Source organism: Fringilla coelebs, assembly GCF_963513975.1.
Source record: "Fringilla coelebs genome assembly, chromosome: 16".
Lineage (NCBI taxonomy): Eukaryota > Metazoa > Chordata > Aves > Passeriformes > Fringillidae > Fringilla > Fringilla coelebs.
In genome coordinates, this window is record NC_140042.1 from 2,345,891 (window position 1) to 2,358,538 (window position 12,648).

The following is a 12,648-nucleotide window of genomic DNA, read 5'->3' on the forward strand; positions in this document are numbered from 1 at the left end:
TGGACTTAGCTGACATTTTCCTACTCTCCCAGGAATTCAGGAGTCTTTGAAGAACAACCCATCTATGTGGGCTGGAGGGATAATTGATTCTGTCTGGAAACCTCTATGCTGATCCCTAAAACCGGGATGGAAGGATTGACATTGTTTACTGTCAGCAGGGATTTGGTTTTTTTCTGTCTATTACTGAATAGTTTCAGCTTGGAGTAACTGAAGATGGATTGAGGTATAGACCTAATCAGGAAGATGTGAAAAGATTTCTTTTTCTTTACTTTACAGAAAAGGCCACAGATGGCTCTTTGCAGAGTGAAGACTGGACACTTAACATGGAGATCTGTGACATCATCAACGAGACAGAAGAAGGGTATGTGCCATTTCAGCAGACTTGGAAAGGTCCCTGAACACAATCTTCCTCTGGTTGTACTCAGCATGTGAGGAGGTGCAGTGAGGCTGGGAGCAGATGCTCATGGTTTGAATGCAGTTTGCAGATCAGTTGCTTGGTTTTCCTGCTCCTTAGACCTCACCTGCTCTCAAAAAATACTGTATGATGCAGTACCTGTAGGATTCAGGATGAGAGGAAATGGCCTCAAGTTGTGCCAGGAGAGCAAGTTATTTAGATGATGTATTAGGAAAAAATTCTTCACTGAAAGGGTGGTCAAGCACTGGGTCAGGCTGCCCAGGGAAGTGGTGGAACCACCATTCCTGGAAGGATTCAAAAAACACGTGGATGTGGCATTTTGGGATGTAGTATAGTGGTGGGCTTAGTGCTGACTTAATGGTTGCACTCAGTGATCTAAGAGGGCCTTTCCAACCCAAATGATTCTGTGATACTTTCTGTGGTCAGTCTCTGAATGGGAGGGCTGGCATGAAAAACTTTTTGGAGAGGGTGCCACCTTTGTTTTTCAGCAGGTGTATCTCTTTGCAATGCCTTTAATTTCAGCTATTTGGGTAGACAGCTTTTCTGACACACCTCCAGCACCAGAAAGCTTTGCTGCTTGCAGTCTGCTGGAGAACTGATCACTGCTCTTATTCCCTGAGCTTGTCAGAGTGGCTGTCAGTCTTCTCTGCCTAATCAACAGTCTGAATTCTTGAAGACTTGGGGCATTCCTCCAGTCTTGATTTCTGTGGTCTTGTCTCCTCACATATTTCCCCATAACCCTGGTTTGGTTGTAGTCAGATGATCTGAAATTAACCTACATTCTTATTCCAGCTGGAAATGGCAAAGGATTAATTTTCCCACAGTTTATGGGATGTGAAAAGCCTGTCTGAGCTGTGTGTTAAAATGGTGTGTTTCTCCTTCAGGCCCAAGGATGCCATTCGAGCACTGAAGAAGAGGCTGAATGGAAACAAAAATTACAGAGAGGTCATGCTGGCACTGACGGTGAGTGGGGGCAGGCTGGAATGCTTCAAAGGGCAGAACCCTTTTGTCATTTTCCTCTTCCTGGCACTCTTTTGAATGTACACACTATTTCCTTTAACAGCCACTGCTCTGCCCTTTTCTTCTCTCCAATTGCCTCCTCACTTCCTTGGGGAGAGCTGCTGGAAGCTTTGCATAGCAGTTTTCCAACTCAATTGATTTCTGCTTCTTTTCGTGGCTCTTATTCATCCCAAGTACTGACTGAGGAGAGTTAAAGTGGCTCAAATGGGTCTGTTACTCTTTGAGGTTTTCCTTTCTACTCTCATTTCCCTGTGTCCAACCATTCCTCCACTCCAAGGCAACAGCTGTGGACTTATCTGCAAGTGAGGATGATGAACTTGCCATATTTTCAGCTTCATAAGTAGCTGATGCACAATTTCCCTTGTGAATGAATCTCTGTAGGAGACAACACATTAATTTATGCTGATCTAATTTCACTCAATAAAGTGTAAATTATATTCTGTGCATTCAGACAGCACTGCTAAGGTGTGGGATAATTTAGCAGTGACCTTTCCTGCTGATGGCTTTAGCTGGAGGTTTGCTGGGTAGTGCAGCCCTCCTGAGTGGGGTGCTGGGCTGGCTCTGGCAGTAGCTAGATCGAGTTATCCTGCTGTGGGGAGGTGATCTGCATGATGCTTTCACAGAGCTCTTGTTGCATCTCCCTGACGAGGCGTAACCGTACTTTCTGTCTTCTTGCCATTTCCTATCCTGGATTGTCATTTTGACAGATTACCAAAGTCCAAACCATGAGATTATCCATTGTGCAGGAAAGAGCAAAATCCATCAGGAATGAGCCCGTGTCATCATGGCTGATGAAAGTGGCTGAAGGAGGAGAGTAATTACAGATTCCTCGGTACAGAGTCACAGTGGTTATTAGGCATGGCTGTAAGGAGAAGTGACGCGTTGGATTTATCTCCATGCTAATCATGTTCTTCAGAGAGAAATCAACAGCTGTTCTTCCATGGCAGTTGAATGGCAAGTGGAAGGTGCCTCCAGCTAGGTTGCAGGGGGAAAATGTGTCAAAGTATAACCTGTCAGAGCATTCACAGGGGAGTGTTTTGAATGAGTGAAGATCATTCACCTGAATTCCCAACTCTGAAACATGGCTTATAGCTCGGAGCAACTGGGTCCAGCTGTGTTCCAGGCACACAGAAAATGGTGGAGTGGCACAGCACGATAATATCTCACTGTGACAGGATGTCCTCTGTCTTACCTGCTTCTGACGTGCTGCTGTGTACTTGGCTGTTCAGCTGCACTGGCTGGAAAGTTCTGCTTTGAAGACAAAGAAACTTTCTATTTCTTTATGTTGAAAACAGGAAAGGTGGATCACAAAAATGCCCAGTATGTTAACAGTGGGTGAGGTACAGCTGGATGTGTGTGTAGAGAAGTTTTTTGGCAAAACTGGGGAAGAAGAGAAGTAGTAAGAGTATAAGCGTAATCTCCCCTCTATCTTCTCGCCCTCCCATCAAAAAATCTAAAATAAATTTAAAAATCGGGTCCTGTGTGTGTGATCAAGCTTTGCTCCAACAATGAATGTTGGGTTTTTTTGTGTGTGTAGGTGTTGGAGACCTGTGTGAAGAACTGTGGCCATCGCTTCCATGTCTTGGTGGCAAACCGTGACTTCATCGATGGAGTTCTGGTGAAAATCATCTCACCCAAGAACAACCCCCCCACTATAGTACAGGATAAAGTCCTAGCACTGATTCAGGTACACAGCTTGTCTCTGCTTCCATATGTTGCTGCCTGAAATAAGGACTGTCTGCTTTGATGCTACGCATCACTAAACATGCTGTCAGCGTTAAAAATGTGGCAAGTTTTTTATATATAAACTCAAACAATATATCCAGATTGGTGGGGAAAAGCAGACATGTACACACATATATATTTTATCCAGGGAGAACTGTCTGGATTCTAGTTAGAGAGGTACCATGCTAAAACAGGAGGATTTAATAAAAGGTAAATGGATGCTTTTGCCATTTAACAGTCATATCTAGAAGCTGGAGACTTGCCTCGGTGATGAGCTTGTCATCTGAGGCCAGGAGATTTCAGAGGATTGTGCTTTTGGTGTCAGCTGCAGAACATTTGCCTTTCCATGTCTGTTTCCCTGACCGGAAAATGGAGCTGTTTCCCTCCATTTGAAAGCATTCTGCATTCCTTTCAAAGATGGTTATAGAAAAGTAAATGACCATACAGGAATTAAAATGGTTTTGGTGTCTTTTCTGTGGTTATTGTGCAGTAAAAGCACACTGTCAGATCCTTGCCTGCAGTGGGAAGTTCAGACATGGGCCTGTCTGCCGCTTCTCCTTCTGTGCAGCACAACAATAAACAGCCGTGTTAATTCCACAAACCATTAGCCACACATGAGGAAACATTGGTGCCTGCCTGGAGGAAATCTGACAATTATAGGAAGCTTTATCACTAAGCTTCCACAGGCTACTGCATACACCAGAGACTGAAAGACACTGCGTATTTAAAATGATATAAACCTGCTGCAGTGTTCCTTGTGGGGAGGTATTTACAAATGCACAGCATCATTTGCCAGATATACTTCTGATTTTTATGGCAAAGCATGCACTTGGATTTCTGCTGCTTTATTTCTTATTTGGATACAGGGATAGGGCATCCTTAGAGCATGACAATGTAAATAAGTGATTTTTGAAAAGGAAATAGGTAGGGTGGTGGAATTAATGGGCATTCAGTTGGGGTCTGTGGGGTCTCTTTATTTCTGGTATATGATTTTGAGGCTTTTTAAAAAAATAGCACAAAAATAATGAAATTATTAAAAGCAATTCTTGTGCATCTGAGCCCTCAGGTTTCTGCTTCCCTTGGTGGGAGAGCGGGTGCATGCAGTGACCAGGAGATGAGGTTAAAAACTGTCCCATAAAGACAAACTGGGTGTGTTTCCACGTTGTTTTAGGGAATGTTGGTTCTGCTGGGCTCTGGGTTTAAATGGATTCCCAGTGGTGAATGCAGCTAAGATGGGAGTGTTTGTAATATAATCAGAAAGCCACAGTCATTGCCTCAGTGTATTAAACAGAGCTTTATCTGAGGAGACTTAGTGCAGTAGAGCTAAAAGCCTCGCTCTGGGTACTGAATGCCTTTTGATATAAAAAGCCTGAAAATTATGAAGGTTGCCTGTGGGTGGGTTCTGTATGTGTCTCTTTAGCTGGAGGTGGCAGGGGACTTTGTTTTCCAGATTACCTGACAAGTTTGGAAGAGTGATGGCAGTCACTCATCCCAGGTGCCCTATGGACGCACACCCCCAAACACCCCATGACAGCTTCGCTCAGCATAGGCTGTGCTCTGTAGAGCTCCCTAACAGAGTTAACCCTGTCCCAGAGGGCTGATCTCAGCTTTGCCCCTCCAACATTGTATTTATCCTTTTCTATATCCAGGGTTTTTTATTGGGGAGTTAATAAGAACAGAAATGAGAGGATTAATAGCCCAGACTTGGAAGAATGGAAGAGAACTGTACAAACAGCACACATCTTCAGGCACACAGCTGGGAAATTCATGGGCCTTTCCATAAAAAGGGTAGATAAAGCTGCCATCCAGGTTCTTATCTAGAGACTTGTTTTGAGATGTTGAGCATCTTGTGTCTCACTTTCTCAACCTATTTCCCAGTGTACATGAATTAGCATATGTTACACAGTGCTTATCCTTCCTTCTTCAACTTGCTTGGAGGCTTTGGAAATATTCCTTGTGTGCCCCTGGTAAGAGCTGGCCTGTCACTCAGTGTCCAAACACTGGGATGGTTCCCAGTTTAGGGGGCTGATTTACAGTGGTATTTAAATGACCTGTTTAGGGCACACTGAGGATCCAAGTGGGATTTATCCTGAAGTATCTACATTTGATAATCTGGCCCAAAGTCTTAGGAGCTCTGAATTCAATTTCCCCTCTGTCCTGCACGTGTTTGGACAATGGGCAGGTTTCCTAAGCTCTAGTGTAGCTCCTTATCCATAAAGCAGAGCTAATATTGCAGCTGTGGGTTGGGTTGTAAGCTGTCTAGGACAGGGATTGTCTTACAATGTGTGTAGACAGCACTTAGGACAATAGTGCCTGTCCTGCTTGTGACCTCTGTGACACACTAATGTAGATAATGCTCCCAGCTCAGGTGAAGAAGAATACAAATGGAAGTGTCTCCTTTCTCCAGGGAAGAGAATTGCAGAAGAGAGAATATTTTTAAAAAGTGGAGTGCAGATGAAATGAGATCATTTTGCAAAATCCACAGGAAGCCAATGAAAGAGGGGATACATTAGTACTTCCTCCTTGACAAACAAGCTTCACTAAATAGTGGGGACAGAATGCAGAATATTTTTGCCTCTAAGTTTCTTTTGAGTGATGATTATTAAATAGAGCATCCCTTGCCTAATACTTTTCACTTTTGCTTGCAAATAGAGTTGAAGTGGTGAACACCATAATGTAGAAGCATCATTCAGATGGCTTCTGGTGTAAATTGAAAAGGCAGTGAAATGGCAAAGGTGGAGCTACTTTTGCAGTCAAAACCTCCATCAGAACTGGGGATGTTTTGGAAGGTCAGTTCCAAGGAAACAATGGCTGTGTGCTGTCAGAGCTGTTTTCTCTGGCTCAAGCAGGGCTGTTTGGACTTGCACTGCATCAGAACAGCTGATGCAGTTAATTTACTCTTAACAAAGCTGAGAAGCAAACCCAGGATTGTCTGCTCGCACCTGATAATGGATTGTCTCCTGGGCACGGATGGAAGGAAATGCTCTCTTAGAATTGAACAGGATAGGAATGCAAGTTAAAAATTAATATTATTTTTTATCTTACTTTGCTATCTTGGATTTCTGTCCTCTCAAATATAAAAAATGGTTCAAAGAGCTTTTAAAGTAAAAATAGTCAAAGAACTAGTGTAAAAGTGATGACTAAATGAATTAAGTTCCGAGCCCACGTGCGTCTCACAGTAGTTCTGGATCCAGCACACTGATACCCTGCTCCACACGTGGGGGTTTGTGGAATGCTTCATTTTTTAATTGAGTCATAATATTTCAGTTTTTCCTTCCTCTGTCTTTTTAATATTTGGTTCATTTCCAACACAAGTGAAAGGGGTTGAGGCTTTTAGCATACTGTGCTCCCAGCAGCTTCGTGAGTGCAGGAGGCTGGCTAGCCAAGAGAAGCACTTAGTACTCCCACTGAAGGGAAAGCTCAAATGTGAACTGAAGTCTTTTTAGACACCAGAGAATTCATGCAGGAGAGATATTATGAATGTTCTGGCTGTGGGAATTTCTCTCTTTTAAACTCATCCTTTGTGCTACACTGGGGTGTCTTGAGTGTTGGATATGCTCTGTCAGAACCCAGGCATCAGTTCTGCCGCTCAGGGGACTGTCTCTTTCATAGGACAAGAACCTCAGAAAGGACCTTTTTCTTAATTTAAGTCTGGTCCAAATAAAACACTGAAGACTACTTGATGGCTGTGTTTTTCCTTTGGCAACAAATGAGGACGTTTCACAAAGTGAATGGAGATTACTTAAGATGATTGTACAGCTTTGTGAATTTTGGTTAGATCTGTTGAATCTTTCACACAGACCTTTTCTGGTGGGTCATTTGCTGTACAATATGCCAGCAAAGATCAGCATCAATAACTGCTGAGGAGAGGAGATGGGAAGAGACGTTCATGTATGTTCACGGATTTTGATGATGTCAGGAGCTACTCACAGCTACTCTGCACTGGGTTCCTGTCTGTTTTATATCTGAACTAAATGTATGGGTGACTGTCTTAATATTTGCAGGATCTTTTAGACCAGGTCTGATGATTCCAGTTTTCCTTTGAAGCTGAAATCTATGAAAGCTTTTACAGTCAGTATCTGAGGTCAGGGTGGGGCTGGAGCTTCATTTGGAAGGTTTATGGATAATCCCTTGTATTTTCCAGGCTTGGGCTGATGCCTTCCGAAGTAGCCCCGATTTAACTGGAGTAGTGCATATTTATGAAGAACTCAAGAGGAAAGGCATCGAGTTCCCCATGGCAGATCTTGATGCTCTGTCTCCAATACACACACCACAGAGGGTAAGCTGCAACCTGGGTGTTTTCCCAGGATGTCTAAATAGGTGGATAACTACTCGTTTTTCCCCTCCCATTTCTCTGAATTTGGCTCATTTTCTCACTCCTGGAAGGACATTTTAATAGTGAAAGGGCATGTAAGAGGGACATAATACAGACTGATAAGCTATCTCCTCCCTTGAGTCAATCATCAATCTGAGAAGTTGTAAATTGTTACATTTAATCTTGTACCATAAGACCACCAAACAAATGCAACTAATTTGTTCAAAGAGAGCCCAGCAGGATTTATGATTGAGATTTACTTCTTTTGCTCAAAAGTGTGGCTGCTTCTGTTGGTGATAACCCTGAGCCAAGGTCTGCCTGTCTGTTAGGGGTGTACAGAGTCTGAATCTCTCTGATCCCACAGTAATGTGAGAACTTTACACCTCTGGAAAGTTAGGTCTGGAAAGTCGACAGAACTGCTGCTTGGAAGTAACTTAATGATCACAGGTGTTCTGATTATTCACTCTGAAAACTGAAGTTAATGAATCTTTGAAGCAGCAAATGCAAGTGATCAAGGACTGAGAGATTACAATTCTTGTGTCAAGGTTAATTAAATTCACTATCTACGTATCACATCGTTTTTTGGAAGCCTGCAACTTAATTCCTAGTTTAAAAGAATTTATAATTATTTCTCTTTGGCTCTTGTTTTTATTTTGCTTCTCACTTTTCTTGTAAAGCTAAATGGACTTAAATGCTTGTGGGTTGAGTCAAAAGAGATGGGCATGGAAGATTTTTGGAACTGCCAGTCTTTTCTAGTAGCTGCACTGACCTTTCCCACAAGGTGCAATTATGTTCTATATTTGAGCCTGTTTGGCCTGAGGTTGCTGACAAAGCAAGTGCTGTCCCAGCTCAGCTTTTGAACTCCTGTCTTTCTGATGTGGCAGAGTGTTCCTGAAGTTGATCCTGCAGCAAATATGCACAATTCCCAGTCTCAGCAAAGGATGAGCAGCAGTTCTTACTCTTCGTCCTCTCCGACGGCCTATTCTGCTCCTCAGGCCCCAGCCTTGAATGTGACTGGTCCCATCACTGCTAACTCTGAACAGGTATTGGCATGTTGATTCTTTCGAGTGGGACTCTTTCAGCAAATCAAATTAGAAATTATTTTGCAGAGGAACTTTCATTTTAACCCTTTGGACTTTGTCTCCTAGGTCTGGTGTACTTAGTAATCATTCTTCCTGTTATACTGTAAATCTGGGCTGTGCATGTGTCTCTGTGGCCTGGTAATGGCAGCACAATCTGCTGGTCCAGCCCTCTCAGCAGTATTTTAGCAGTTATTCCCATTAGTCCCTCTCCTTTCAAGGCACAGAATGTCTTGCAGATGCAGGAGGTCAAGCCCTCGCAATTGCCCTAATAGAGGATTTTTTTTTTTCTCCCTGCAAAATGATAACTTCAGAGCCAAAGATTCTACTTAAAATACGTACATCTTTCCCCACACTGGAATGAGGCACCACAGCCAAGGTCTGGCTTTAGGTGCTGTTTGAAATTGCTTCCCTTCCATACAGGCACAGCACATCTGGGTTTGTGATGATAATTCTTCTCTTTTTCTCTTCCTTTTCTCCTGGGTAAACTTTTTATCTCTTTTGGCTTTTTCCTGCTAGAATGTCTGGAGCCTGAGATATCAAGTCAGACAGAACCAGAGATATCTCAAAGTCAGTTCTTGAAAATGAACTGCTTCAACTAAGAGATTATGCAGTGTTTTGCTGTCTTCTTACCCCAATTTAGATTGCCCGGCTGCGCAGTGAGCTGGATATTGTTCGTGGGAATACAAAAGTGATGTCTGAAATGCTGACAGAAATGGTACCTGGACAAGAGGATTCCTCAGACCTTGAGTTACTCCAGGTAAGTTTCCTAGAAAATATGATTCTGATCTTTCCTGTGCTTGTGTTTCTCTGGGGGGTGTTTTTTGTTGTAGCTCACTTCACAGCCCATGCTTGGATTCATAATGGATCTGGGCTGTGCCTGACCCTGGCAAGTGCCATCATTTGATTTTCTTCATTTGTTAAAGCTTCCAGTGACAAGGGTTTCCTGACTTCCCTTGAAACTTGTTCCAGTGCTTTCCTCTCTGTGTAGCTAGATGTTTTTCCCAATGTTGAATATCAGATCTCCTTTACCACTGAGCAGCTTAGAATTGCTACAGGTTCTGTAAGCCCTGAGCATTCCTGCATCTTTTACACTCCTCATCACCACGTGTACAGTGTCAAAACATTCCCAGTCACCATGCAGGAAAAAGCACTCCATATTTCCATCTGGACTAAAGAATGCTAAGGGTCTGTGGATCCTCTGCCACTTGAAATCCTATCTATGAACTGATTGTCTTTCCAGAAATGTGTTTTTCTGAAGGTGTGGTGTCTTTAGGCAGGTGCTCAGGTGAAGTTCTGTGTCCAGAGGGCTAGACTGAGTAATCAGGAGGGATTTCTCTGCAATCCAGTGCTGCACTGTGCATCTCAAGAAGGAAAATCATATAAACTGAGCTTGTGTCTCAGGCTTCACACCCCTTTCCCAAAGCTAGTGGTCATGGGGTGGCCTTTGGGCTGAGGAAAGTCACAGAGTCCCACAGATGAGGAGCACTGCAGTCTGACATTCCAGCTGCTGCCCTTAAGGTGGGATTTGCCTTTCCACAGCTTCAGAAGTAGCCTTCTGTTCTGATCCTTCAGCAGGGAGGATGGGCTCCCACAGCAATCCGTTCGGAGGAAGGCAGGGAATTGCTCTCTGTGATGCATCAGAGTTTGAAATCCATCCAAAAACTGGTCTCTCCCATGCAGTGGCATTGTGTGTTTGTCTCAGAGCCATCATGGCAGCTGATGAGAGGCTCTGCAATAAAGAGCCTTTCAGCCACTGCCTGTTTGGGTCGAACTGCTCAAAACAAAAGCAGCTTCCAGGAAACCATGACAGGCCGAAATTGAAGGGTTTGCTTACACTGAGAAACAGCCACCAGCATCTTGACAGCGTAACCTTAGAGCACAGCTTTAAGGTGAAAGAACTTGATCATAAAAAGGAGTGACAGCAAGGATTCTTTATTCCAGCTGGTTCCCTTCTGTGACTGATGCAGCCTAAATCTGAATCACAGAGCTGGGAAGAACCCGTTTTTGATCACAAAGGATGGTTAGCCTTTTGAGAGCTGTGAGCTGGGTGCTGCATGCAAGGACTCCTTGCTTTGAGGTTTATATAGCCCTCCTCCTTAAATAATTCCTGACATTTTCTCCAACAATCAAATGTAAACAGCCTGTGAGAGAGCCAGCTCTGAGCAGAATAGATAGGTACTGTCAGCCCTCTCAGAAAGGCAGCAAACAAACCTCTGAAATGTCACAATCTGCTTCCAAAGTGATGGGATCAAAACTGACATTGGAGAACACATTCCTCAAGCTGTTAAGGCAGCTGGATTGCACTAGGTGAAATTTATCCAGAGCTTAGGATGTCAGACCATGCAAGGAAAACAAACACATTTTTGCTTTCATCCTGAAGGTTGTGTACCAACAAGTCATCCTTGTTTAGTGCTGAATTTTTGCTGTGAAGTGGAGCTGGGAGGAGCAGAAGATGACAGAGGGACATGCTTTAGCTGGAATGTATCAGTGCTTATTGAAGTAAAACCGTTGACCTGATCAGAGGCACCCTGCCATACGTCATGTTTCTTCTTGCTGTTCTCCTCAGCAGACCAGTTTGACCTTTGGTCTTGAGGCCTTTTAGGACTACAGAATTCTGCTAAGTATTTGGTGATGGAAGAGATGTCCTGGAAGCAGGAGAACTCCTGGTCTAGGCAAAGCTGAAATCTAGATTTCTTGATGAAAGTAATTTAAAATGAATGTCCTCCCTCTGCATTCCGAAACTCCCCATTGCCTTTGTGCAGCCTCTTGTCTGTGCGCTTGCTCAGTGGAAGGGAACATTTCTGTGTCTCAGTGCTGGAGGGTGTGTGGAACACTTACCTTTTCATGCTCCTGCTCCTTGGTTTGTCTTTACCCTCATATTCTCTGAAGCTGGTAAGTTCTCATCCTAGCACACGCTTAGTATTTGTGGCAGCCCTGATGAGCCTTTTTTCCCCCACATGTTCCACCTTACACATCATTTAGTTTTTAAGGACGATACTGCCAGAAAGAGCAGATTGAATTTTCCTTGAAAGCTCTCTTCTGGGAAGGTGTTGTATTAACATGTTTTATTCTTAAAACAGATGACTAAAATACAGATATTTATTTTCTGAAGTGCTCAGAGTTAAAGAAGAATCAGGAAGTTGAATTGTGAATAGGCTCTCAAGGTTTTATGCCATCATCTCTTGAAGGGCGTTTGATTAGATGTGCTTTTGGGTGACATTTAATCATGCAAAGATAAACTTGTCTTAGTGTTTCTCAGCTGGGGGATATGTTTGGCTGTGAACAGAGCTCAACTAAATCTACTTATTGCTTGTTGCTTATCAGACTGTGTGTGCACAATGCATTCCTCCTAGGAGCTGAACCGAACCTGCAGAGCCATGCAGCAGAGAATTGTGGAGCTTATCTCACGAGTGTCCAATGAAGAAGTCACAGAGGAGCTGCTGCACGTGAATGATGATTTAAATAACGTCTTCCTCCGATATGAAAGGTGGGGCATCTCTCCCAGCAACCATTTACATTCATTCAGGGTTTTCACATAAGAATAAAATAGGTCAGTTGGTGAAATTGGGCCTTCTGGGCCAAGGGTCTAACATGACACAGAGAACCAAACCACAGGAACCATTTACACAGTGTTTTTATGGCCTTTTATGGTGACATTCCTGTTTCAGTTGATTCTTTTAATACTATGATTTTTTTTTTTTTACTATGCATTGAATTTTTGTAGGGCATATCTATAAAATGCAAGGCAACCTTGTGAAAACTCTCAAGTCTGTGAGTCCCTGTTGTGCAGGGCTGTACAGGTGTAGGGACTTGGGACCAAAAATAGCACAGCCACAGTCACTAGTTCCCTGCTAGCCCAGGCTCTGCACAAATCTCTGCTGCTTCTGGCTTAGGGAGGCTCCCATGAGCTCTCTCTGCCCTCTGATCTCTGAGCTCTCCAGTCCCAGTGCTGGTGCAAGGGGAGCTGCCTGAGGTGGGCGGGAGCATCGAGCATGCAAAGGGTTTGTTTTTAAGTAACACTTAAAATCTTGAAAAACAAAAAAAGCCTGTCTTGTGCAGAGCTAATGCTGCAGGAATCATCCCCAGGGACA

At 43.5% G+C, this 12,648-nt stretch overlaps 1 protein-coding gene across 6 annotated transcripts in view; it reads left to right on the forward strand.

The window, feature by feature from the left end:
- TOM1L2 (target of myb1 like 2 membrane trafficking protein) overlaps positions 1-12,648 on the forward strand; it is a 56,504-nt gene that overhangs the window by 18,583 nt on the left and 25,273 nt on the right. For all 6 annotated transcript variants that reach the window (XR_014616563.1, XR_014616564.1, XM_084216830.1 and 3 more), the window contains exons 2-8: positions 277-361; positions 1,300-1,378; positions 2,973-3,122; positions 7,305-7,439; positions 8,360-8,518; positions 9,198-9,314; positions 11,911-12,044. Coding sequence is in view for 4 of the 6 variants with exons in the window: in XM_084216830.1 (XP_084072956.1) it covers positions 277-361; positions 1,300-1,378; positions 2,973-3,122; positions 7,305-7,439; positions 8,360-8,518; positions 9,198-9,314; positions 11,911-12,044 (859 nt within the window). In the remaining 2 variants the exon portion in view is untranslated. The remainder of the gene's footprint in view (positions 1-276; positions 362-1,299; positions 1,379-2,972; positions 3,123-7,304; positions 7,440-8,359; positions 8,519-9,197; positions 9,315-11,910; positions 12,045-12,648) is intronic.